The sequence below is a fragment of the Topomyia yanbarensis genome, chromosome 3, assembly GCF_030247195.1.
Source record: "Topomyia yanbarensis strain Yona2022 chromosome 3, ASM3024719v1, whole genome shotgun sequence".
In the NCBI taxonomy this organism is placed as follows: domain Eukaryota; kingdom Metazoa; phylum Arthropoda; class Insecta; order Diptera; family Culicidae; genus Topomyia; species Topomyia yanbarensis.
The window spans coordinates 388315204-388327223 of NC_080672.1; the positions used below are offsets into that span (position 1 = coordinate 388315204).

At 39.2% G+C, this 12020-nt stretch overlaps 1 protein-coding gene across 4 annotated transcripts in view; it reads right to left on the reverse strand.

The window, feature by feature from the left end:
* LOC131689480 (zwei Ig domain protein zig-8) overlaps positions 1-12020 on the reverse strand; it is a 748220-nt gene that overhangs the window by 303324 nt on the left and 432876 nt on the right. For all 4 annotated transcript variants that reach the window (XM_058974583.1, XM_058974585.1, XM_058974582.1 and 1 more), the window contains one exon: positions 2925-3160. In XM_058974583.1, the coding sequence (XP_058830566.1) occupies positions 2925-3160 (236 nt within the window). The remainder of the gene's footprint in view (positions 1-2924; positions 3161-12020) is intronic.

A 12020-nucleotide genomic window follows, 5' to 3' on the forward strand; every position in this document is an offset into this window, starting at 1 on the left:
AGTAAGAGCTACAAATTTGCTGAAGGCATCATTTCGATATAATCACTTCCAAGAAAATTTGTGAAAATATCTCACTCATAGGGTGATTAATCAGCAAAAGCACAATACCAAAAGAAAGGGCATATTGCCTCCATTATATTCTCCGAAGATACTATTGACCTAAAATAAGCCGTTTTGGCATTAATAATAGATTACATGTTTTTGGTCATATTTCTGGCAATGGGAAATGATAAAAATCTTTCGTCCGCATTTAATGTTTAATATCTCTTTTGATAATAGTCCGATTTCAACAACCTATAGCTTGTTCGAAAGGTATTCGTTAAAGCTATCTAAAAATATATAAATTGTTAATCAATATTGTCAATTTCGGCAGATAATTCAAAAAAACTGCGAAAAACGCCATTTTTACGCATTCAAGCATTCATATCTTGGAAACTAAACATCAGAATCAAAAACAAATTAATAGCGTTCATACTGTTTTTTAGTTCTTTCATTTAAATTTGGTTTGGATAAGATCGGTTCAGCCATTGCTGAGAAACACGAATGAGAATTTGTCCGTTACATACACACACACACACAGACACACACACACACACAGACATTGTCCCAAATCGTCGAGCTGAGTCGATTGGTATATAAGACTCGGCCCTCCGGGCCTCGGAAAAAATCTTGAAAGTTTGAGCGAATTCTATACATTTCTTTTATAAGAAATGTAAAAAACTAAAGAACTAATTTCGAATTTGTCGAATAGGTGCATTTAAGGGCAGCCTGGCTGTTGAAGTGAAAAAATGGTATACCAATAATCGTGTTTCGTTTTTTTGGAGCTAGCGTCAATCCGGTGCTAGCTTAGTCTGTTAACTAAGTTAGTGTCGGATTCTGATGAGAGGAACTCGAAACGCCTCCAATAACTCCAATTTATGCCAATAAATTTCTATTGAAGAGCCGATTGTACGGCATACAGAATCGGAAAGATTTCCGCGTACCCTTGTTTTTATCATGAGCTGTTCTTTTAAATCTGAAATAATCAGGTTTTTACGTCACGAAAGCAGGACCATGATTACACATCACGTGTTTCATAATTATGTTCAATTTCCGCTCAGTAACATCTGCGTAACGCTTTAATTAGTAGAAATATTTGTTTTTGTTTCGTGAATTTTAGTCACGGTTTCCGCCATGTGACTACCAAATCGATTTTCTGTACGCGAACCAGTACAAGACTTTATAAACATTATTCATTCAAGCTGTTATTCATTGATTTATACTATACTAGATACTTTCTCGCAAACTATTTCTTAAAACTCGGGATGTCATTCTTGAGTCCAAGATGAACTTTAATATGGCAATCAGTTATAATGCAGTACCAAGCGTAATACATACAAATTATTTATAGGCCGAATTCTCGTAAAGAGATTTTTTTATTAAAAACTCACAACAAAATTGTTTCAGAATAGTTTAACACATGGTGATAATAATATATTCAAATTGCATACAAATCATATAAATCTCGAGTACATAGCAATTTAGAGCTTAATTGCTGTTACTGTTACACATTGACCCCAAAGCTTTTCGTGCCCCATGTCGTTGCTACCCAACCTCCTAGTAATCTGAACCTCAAAGTCGAGCGCTTTAAAACAGCTAACCATACCTAACAGCCTCCCCTTCTCCATCCTTGGCCCGGCTTCTGGTCATAAATATTTGATATTTGTTCATTTTTTAGCATCGCTGGTCCTAAATTGGCCCAACTTTGCCTATCATTTGCCCGACCGGACCGAACTTGCTCGTCCGGGACCTGACCACAGACCGCAATTTCGAGCAAGCACTTTCCAATCAAATCCCAGTACCATTTTGCCCTCACCCATAGAAACAGTAGCAGTAACGGTAGCAGCATTAGCTGCTGGGGGCCGGAAATTTGTGAGTACGTAAAACACATTTTCACAAACACATTGGTGATACGGGTTTGTGGTTTCCCCCCATCAAGGCAGACAAAATTGCACCTCGTCATCGGACGACCGACGACTGCTGGGGATGACCTTTCTCTAGGCTCAAATGAGTTAGTCTGTCTTTTCATTTTTGGAAAACCGGTTCGGTAAGCGAACGGAGAGCGATAGATACCACAGAAGCCAGTCTGTTGCGTCGTTGGTCTTCTGCCGTACGTAGAAAGTCAATCTCTGGTTTAGTATCGCTTCGCTGCTGTGGAGCTGAAATTGCACTGTTTCATTCACTATGCCGGTATCCGGGTGCCAATGGACGATCGACCGAGGGGGATCGAAGTGTACGTTACAGTTTTGTCACCCTCAGTTACAGCTTTACTTGCTACCATATTTGTCTCGGTGGAACTCGAAATGTTCGAAGAAGTTGTGTTTATTGTTCCTCGAGAGCTCCCCAATGGGGGTCTGCATCATTTTATAGGAGCGACTTTTCATGTGTGGTCATTAAATTGAAAATTGTCTCCGGAGCTGCATAAATTCGGTCAAAGTTTGATCATTAAGCCATTCTCCGGAAAGTTGCATGTTGCTCGCTGTCAGTTGGCAGATTTTCGCTTGAATTCGATGCGGCAGTAGCTGTGTACAAGTGACTTCGCTTTGCCCATGATTTAGGAAACTGCGGTAACTATTTTGAAACGACATCTGCTAATGGCGACAAGCAGGGAAAGTTTTCCCTGATGGCTATTAGGTTGCAATTTCATCTGCCGCTCATGTGCCACTGCGGGTTCGTGCCAGCATAATAATGTATTTAAACTCGGCGAAAGTTGCATACTACTTGAGAGCTAGAGACTGATTGCTTGGCTGTGTTGGAGATAGAAGAACTTTTCGGTTTTGCGAAGCAAGAGTTTATAATAACGAACGGATGGAGACGCACGGTAGTTTATCTTCGAATAACCGACCATGCGTCGCCATCACCGAAAATTGACTGTTCACACTTACCTCGCCATCATCGAGCAACGTCGAATCGCTGCTATCGAGGTGATTGTCTAACCGAGGACTGCCAATACCGGCGCTGATGGTCCCAATTCCTGCACTGAGACCAATACCTCCGCTACTACTCGTTCCGCTGGAGCTTCCACTACCACCACTGCCACCACCACCGCTACTGCTACCAAGCAGACCCGTTTCCTGCCAGAGCTTTTTCCAGTCCGTATTGGCAAGTATTGATTTGTTATCTGAAAGAAAAAGAACGGCGAAAGCCGAGAGAAAAAGGACACATTTAGAAGAACGTCATTACTGGGTTATATAGTATGGCTGCTGTGGGATCTCGGTTGGATTGATGCCGTCTCTCACCACAGCTCGCGGCTTGGGTTGACCAGGAGATTATCCGACACCGTTCAATATGAATTCAATGAATAGATCTTTTAGCTTTGTAAATTCTAGAGGGTTTTAATCTTTATTGGGGATTTTGAAATAAATTTGCGCTTTTCGAGAGTCCTTGGGGATCTCATGACTTCGCTGTGAAAGGTGGGAATGATTTAAATTCGTTTAAAAGTGAGAATTGACCTTCCTTCAATCGCTATTTAAAGGTACGTAGAGATTGTTCCTTGGAATTTGTTTAATTGATTTACCTCAACCCAGACAAATATCAATTAATTTATCATTGAATGCCTATTGTTACCGTGAAAAGAAAAAATAATTTCTGTTTTACTTTTTGTTTTTTTTTCAATTTAATTTGAATTTAAGTAATACAATGATTTTTGGAAGCTGCTTTTCTATGGGGTTTGTATGATTTGGGTAATAAAATAAATGCAGTTTATTTTTTCGCATAGTATACTGTCTTAATAATGCAATACACATTACTAGAAGGGTAGAATCGTTTTCAGTAAGGCTGTGGTGAGAAAATTCTTAAAATCGCATGGAGATGTTCCATTACATTTAGATTGGAAAATTACAATAGAAGCATTCATCATTGAATACGATAAATACCCGTTTGGCATACCGCTTAAATTCTTCACGTTTAAATTATCGGTTGAAATCACAAATGAGTTACTTTTATGACTATCATTGATTTACTCGAATCGTTTTTTTATTATGGTGCACCCCAAATAATAATTCGGGATTTTAGTATCTTAAAAGAACATTCTAAGTTTTCTGGTTAAGTATCACAACTGCAATGAAATGCTACTACTTGTGCAACTAACATCGCATCTCCAATGGCAACTCAATTTAACCGCTCGCTATTTATGGGAACATTCCCAGAAATCTCGTTTCTTTTCCCAATGCACAACAAAGGGTAGCAACCGTATTATCTCGAACTCTCGTGGTGTTGAGGATTTATGTGCATTAGCTGAGCTATTCGAATTGATAGTAATGGATTTCAGGCCACGCTTCTCTTCGCAAAAAATATCACGGGTTCATTCCTTAGCAAACACCAATCTAGTTTGTTATGCTGCCCTCATCAGCTAAGTGATGGAGAGAGGATTTGACACAATTAAACACGAAATCGCTAGAGCGAGCTCAAAGTGTCTCGGTTTGCATGAAAAGTTCCTCGACTAACTAAACTGGTGTCTTGTTGGTCGCGAAATGTAAGTAAAAATAAATAAATACCGGTACCGCTGGTATGCCACAAGGAAGTCACCTTGAACCTTTGCTATTTCTGATTTACATCAATGGCATCAACCTCCCTTTGAAATGCCTCTCCTAGACTGATTGGATTGATAATGTCACGAACTTCTTCCAGCAATATCACATTCATCAGTAAAACTATACTTAGTGCGTCAACTATCAATAATATATACTGTTCCTCGCCTGATCGATCCTCAGCAAGTTTGCGCCGCTTCGGATCCTCAGTACCGGTTATGCGACAAATCCGAATCACACTAGCTTTGCCGCAAGAGCAGTTTTAAAAACGATGGTTCAGTAGGTGTACATGCATTCAATAAATTGTCGTTTTAGAAACTTCGTGACATCCCGAAATGATAATGCTGGTACAGTGAATACCCGTTTCTATCAGCCCCTTGGTGAATTTTAAGCTAATTAAACGGGTTTGACAAAATCGAAACATATATTTTACTTACTTTTTAAGAAACCGAAGCACTTGAAATATTCTTCTTTAGTCCCTAGATATAGCCTCATAACCCTTTCTGATTGTTTAGTTTAAATTTTTTTAAGTCTAATAGCGCAAAATTTAAAAAAAATCATTTTTTTTTATTTTTGCATATTTCGGAACTCTAAGATAATAAAAATTTGCTCAAGAAAGGATTTACTCCAATTCAACTTAATTCGTCTGTTAGAGGCCTTCAAACTACTAACTATCCATTTTCTGTGACAAAATCGGGTCAGAAAGCTGATAAAATCAAGGGTTGCAAAAATCGAGCGTTGATAAATCGAGTCTTAATTGTATTTAACTAATAGAGCTGACTGGATAGAATATTTTACATTATACATAATTTGAAAGAACAACTCATGATAAACAGAAGGTTAATAAACAAACAATTTTAATTATTGAAAACTTGTCTTGAAAAGCAGTAACTCACTGGCGGAAAGATTCTAACGAGTGGATACGTATGAAGGCGTTTTCATGACGTAGTAACATTTGATTGACTTTTCCCGGTACAATGCGAAAATTCAGCCACAGCGCACAACATAACAGTTGTGGTGCGAAGAAGTTGAAGGAAGTCAAATGAAAATTGGCCTCTTTGTAGCCGCCGGACCGGTAAGATAAAGTAGCCGAGTTTTCGCCTAAAATTTTAACTAGTTTGGCTGGTTTAGTAGCAAATTTTAATAACATAATTATTGCAATGAAAATTAAACATATAATATAAATTTGAGGAAACTGAACTAATATTTTTTAATTTTGATGCAGTTAAGCAATAAGAGATTCTTCGAATCTAGATATGAAAATATAATTGAAACCAAATAGCCCCGAAAGCTCCACATGATAAGCTTCGGCTTTTCACCCTCTCTCTGTAAAGAATTCTGTTTCTTGGCCCTCGGTTTAAAGCCTATTGAACCAAATGTCCATTCGGCCAAATGTCCATTCGGGCAAATGTCCATTCGGCCAAATGTCCATTCGGTCAAATGTCCATTCGGATAAATGTCCATTCGGCCAAATGTCCATTCGGTCAAATGTCCATTCGGTCAAATGTCCATTCGGATAAATGTCCATTCGGATAAATGTCCATTCGGTCAAATGTCCATTCGGTCAAATGTCCATTCGGTCAAATGTCCATTCGGTCAAATGTCCATTCGGTCAAATGTCCATTCGGTCAAATGTCCATTCGGTCAAATGTCCATTCGGTCAAATGTCCATTCGGTCAAATGTCCATTCGGTCAAATGTCCATTCGGTCAAATGTCCATTCGGTCAAATGTCCATTCGGTCAAATGTCCATTCGGTCAAATGTCCATTCGGTCAAATGTCCATTCGGTCAAATGTCCATTCGGTCAAATGTCCATTCGGTCAAATGTCCATTCGGTCAAATGTCCATTCGGCCAAATGTCCATTCGGCCAAATGTCCATTCGGCCAAATGTCCATTCGGCCAAATGTCCATTCGGCCAAATGTCCATTCGGCCAAATGTCCATTCGGCCAAATGTCCATTCGGCCAAATGTCCATTCGGCCAAATGTCCATTCGGCCAAATGTCCATTCGGCCAAATGTCCATTCGGCCAAATGTCCATTCGGCCAAATGTCCATTCGGCCAAATGTCCATTCGGCCAAATGTCCATTCGGCCAAATGTCCATTCGGCCAAATGTCCATTCGGCCAAATGTCCATTCGGCTAAATGTCCATTCGGCCAAATGTCCATTCGGCCAAATGTCCATTCGGCCAAATGTCCATTCGGCCAAATGTCCATTCGGCCAAATGTCCAGTCGGCCAAATGTCCATTCGGTCAAATGTCCATTCGGTCAAATGTCCATTCGGTCAAATGTCCATTCGGTCAAATGTCCATTCGGTCAAATGTCCATTCGGTCAAATGTCCATTCGGTCAAATGTCCATTCGGTCAAATGTCCATTCGGTCAAATGTCCATTCGGTCAAATGTCCATTCGGTCAAATGTCCATTCGGTCAAATGTCCATTCGGTCAAATGTCCATTCGGTCAAATGTCCATTCGGTCAAATGCCCATTCGGTCAAATGTCCATTCGGTCAAATGTCCATTCGGTCAAATGTCCATTCGGCCAAATGTCCATTCGGCCAAATGTCCATTCGGTCAAATGTCCATTCGGCCAAATGTCCATTCGGCCAAATGTCCATTCGGCCAAATGTCCATTCGGCCAAATGTCCATTCGGCCAAATGTCCATTCGGCCAAATGTCCATTCGGCCAAATGTCCATTCGGCCAAATGTCCATTCGGCCAAATGTCCATTCGGCCAAATGTCCATTCGGCCAAATGTCCATTCGGCCAAATGTCCATTCGGCCAAATGTCCATTCGGCCAAATGTCCATTCGGCCAAATGTCCATTCGGCCAAATGTCCATTCGGCCAAATGTCCATTCGGCCAAATGTCCATTCGGCCAAATGTCCATTCGGCCAAATGTCCATTCGGCCAAATGTCCATTCGGCCAAATGTCCATTCGGCCAAATGTCCCTTAACGAAATTCAGCATAATGACAGGACAGCGCCTCGATAGTGGTGCATCGAGTAGACCGACGGGGATATTTGGGCATTTGTATACTACATACTTTTCCCTACTTTCACCAGCCCAACCCAAAGTTTAACCATTAGTTAGTGTTTGTGCTCTTTGTGTGGCTTAGGACATAATATTATTAGTTTTTCATATGTAGTTTTCATATGTGCTGTATATTTTCGCCTTTCTCATCTTTCATTTTAATTATTTTTTGTCGTTCTGCTCTTAATTTGCAGAATATCTGATATTTTTCTCTAATATATTGTTGTATACGGTCGTACGTCTATCTAACCTATCCTGAATGCATGTCTAATTATAGTGTTATTTCTCCCTTTGCTGTTTTTTCTCGGGGACACTTAAAAGCAATAAGGAATATGCAAACAACAGCATGGTTATAGAAACAATTTAGTAAACGCGAAAGTACATACGTGACATACAAACGCCCAGGCTATGAAAAGAACGCTCACAATAGCATACAAACATTCGAGCCGTCCACGATAATACAAATCTAGTCGTAAACGCGATCAATCACGCTTACATACGCCCATGATCTCGCAAACATGAAATCCATTGGACAATCCAATCAACCTGTTAGCGCTCGCGGAAAAAATTTCAATTTAAAAAGTTGCAGAATTATATTATGAACATATCCTACGAAGAAATACTCTCTCTAAAATGACACCTAATGCTTCAAATAGGTTTTGTCCCATCTTTTCGGTATAGATCCCACTGTGCGCCCGTTGCTACGTAATCAAGATTTGTTTCACGTCCGGAAGCCTCTAGTCTCGACAAAAAAACAAAACCAAACTCTTATACACTAGAATTCACTTTAGTGATATATGCAAAGTAACTTCCCACTATATCTGAACTATACACTTAAAATCGTGGAGGATCCTGCGAACATTGGCCAGCCCACGTGAATATGTAAGCACATGGTTATACATGCGAATTAATACACGCGAAGTTACATATACGCTACACGCACACGCCCACGCGATCAAAATCGTTAGCATATAAACGCTCGAGATCTGTGCGATAATGCAACATCGATCACAACATCGGTGATCTCGCAAAATTTAAACATTTCTGTGTTTTGGTAAAATTTTTAACATTTACGAATTTATAAAACGCGATCTTAAAAACGAATGACAGACGGCACGCGTTTCCACGCAATCATGAATTCGTCGATTCGGAAGCCCCTAGCGTTGGTGCTAGCAGCCGAGGACTATTGTAGAAAAAAAAATCGCTCATATACACTAGACAACACGTTTCATAGTGACATAACAGGGTACTTTAGTGATCTGAGGAAACTCACTGTCTTCTAATATTTGAACCGTACACCAAAATTAGGCATCAGATTCACGGTCCGCGTGATAATTTAAAATTTATGCCACGTCATCTCTAAAGCGTTACTGAACACAAAATTATTTTTCTTCAGTTTATCTAGTCTGAGTGTCTCTGCACATTTTCACAAAGTTGCTAATTGTAATCAATTAATGTAAAGAGTAAAAGATAACCAATTAGTTTGAAAGTATAGCAGATAGCATGGTGTTATACTTGGTTTTATAAGTTTTAATATACATATAGCAAATTACAGCACCTCAGACAGTTTGCGCAGTTTTATCTTTGACAGCAGAAATAATATAATCATTGACCTGATTAATATGGGAAGAATCCATTTTAGAAGCAGCTATATTTATATATTCATTGATTAAATAATAATAAAATTGATCATTCTTCATTTCATGATCAGTTCTTCAAGTCAAATATGTTCTCATTGGAAAATTAGAACATGTATTAGTTATATAATTTGCGATTCGACTTCGTCTCATCAGAATTCGGTGCTAACTTAGTGAGAATGCTAAGCTAGCGCCGGATTGACGCTAGCTCCAAAACAAACGGAGACACAATTTGTGTTCTTGAGCAAACCCCTAGTCAAGCACCCAGCAGCGCGCCATCAAAATCGATTTCCATTAGCGTACCCGCGTTCTGACTGCGGAAAGTGAAAGCCCGTTGACACGTGTCTCGTCATAACCTCTGAAGAATGGATAAATAAATGAGCTAACAGTGTTTCGACTGTCGTCGTGGCACAGTCAGCATTGTATTGCAGAGCTACTGGTGAGAGGGTACCTGAGTGGCTGCGAACATCAATCATCTACAAGTGGTTTGGACTGCACGAAATTGAATTCGGTTCCAACAATTGTGATTGGGGTAGCCGGGAAAGTACAGCAGCTCGTTACTAATTCAAGCTGATGGCAATTGTACTAGAAGCCAGCTGAAGTGAAACTGAATTATGGGAGATTCTGAAAGGTTGTTGCTTAAGAGGTTTCAGATGAATGGATTGCTCAGAGTAGGTTTCGAAGAGTGTTTTGCAGTTTTGGAAGTTATAAATATTAAGCTTGACAGTATTTTATGATGTGCGCTTGGAAATGTTTAATCATTATTCAAGGTCAAACCACTGGATACTGCATAATCAAAAGCACTCAATAACCTCAATACGTACACTAAAATCGCTACAATATAAAATAATTATATCATTTCATAGAACCATAAAATTAATACAGAATAATCACTCGTATTAGCTATTTTGACAACTTTGAAAATATACGTAGGAGAGAAAATCGAATGAAGATGTGTTTTCAAAATTTTTGACCGGTGAACAACACTACAGTCTCTTCTATTTTTACTACATCTCAAACGACTGGTCACAATAAAGCGCCATTATTAGAACGATATACAAGATAGCATTTTTTTCTCTTTCATATGATCAACATTCATTACATCCGTCCTCTTATACTTATGCTTATGATCAACATTCATTACATCCATATTATCCAGTATATTCATTATATGAAAATTAAATACCACTGAGTTGTGTGAGAGCATCGGGGTATCAGCAAGCTCATCGATTAAAATGTGTAAAAAATAATATAATTGATTTTTAGTCGCTCTAGGCTAGTAATTCTCAACCTGGGGTCCGCGGACCCCAAGGTTGCCGGGAAAAGGTTTCTGGGGGTTCGCGAAGATGAATATCTTTTCCGGTTGGATCTTGACACTTAAAACTGTTTCGCAACAAACAGAGAATAATATATTGATAGCAAACATAATTGATTTTCACAAACAGTATTGTATCGTTGTTTCCGGCTGCGCAGTGAAATGTACCAACCAGAGAAAATTAAAGTGACTGTAAAGCGCGAAAATATAACTTCGATTGACTTTTAACAAAATCCTCTTTTACCTACAGTACATAACATTGAACTGTTATTAAAAATGAAAACAGATCTTGATCGCAAACAAATGACGCCAATACAGTTACACCATGTGAGAAACTGTGTAATACACAGTGTGTATAGATAACGTTTAAAAATTCAGCGAAACATGCTACATGGCGTCGAATATGACAATGTTCAATGTAAGATCCTGAATATATGGATTAGGATCAAATTGAAGTGCGCTTACACGACCTAGCGCCTTGCGTTAGACCAGAACACTGTAAAAGATTTGTGTCAAAATACGGAGAAGTGAATCCATTACAAACGCTTAAGGAATATTTTTCGGTGGAATTCCCATCGGCGTTCGTGTTATTAAAATGCACTTGACAAATAACGCTGTGCACCTAGGCCAGTCAGATTCCTACGTGCCAGTTTTGTAACCAAAGGGCACATTTCGAAACACAATGTTCCGAAGTCGCTAAGAAAAATCAACCTACCTCTATCAACAGATTTTGATAAAGCACAATCATTTGACCAATCAATAACTGATGCGCTTTGTATATAAAAACTAACTGCCTGTACCAACAACGAAATAACAACGATTGGTCTAGTGTTTCCAAACCAACAACCAGCACAATAAATGACGATAAACACACGGATTTGCAACAGCGATCCGTAAGAGCAATGGACGTGATTGATAACGCGAGTGAAGGCAAATGAGCTGAGAGCTGATGCATTTCTACAGGTGTGGATCCGTAAAAAATTCGAGAGGGGTCTGAATTTAATGAAAATTGACGTCTGAATTTAATGAATGTAAAAAATTTGGTTTGAAAATGAAAAATTAAAAATAGTAAAAATGAATTTTGTAAACTAATGTCGTTTTCGCTTGAAGCAGAAACTAGCTCAATTTCGGACCTAACTGCTGTCAAACCGTTGGTTTGAATCCAGTTTCGAACCTAGGTTATGCGCCACTGAACTGAAAACCGGGTTGGATTCAAACGTGAAATATATTTTGGGGGTGACTCACATCACCGCTGTTTTGCGAGAACCCAACTCAGTTCCATTAACCCTAGAACGCTGCACTGGGGTACAAATGTACCCCACGCCTTCTTTGGGGGCGTGTAAAAACGAGAATTCGGCATTTACCGACCTGGGACCCTAGCCATAATTCAATTTAGAGTTCCTAGTAAGAGTAGGAAAAGATGGTATAGACAGTTTGCTTATAGCCTTCGTGGAAGCAGGTGTCAAAGT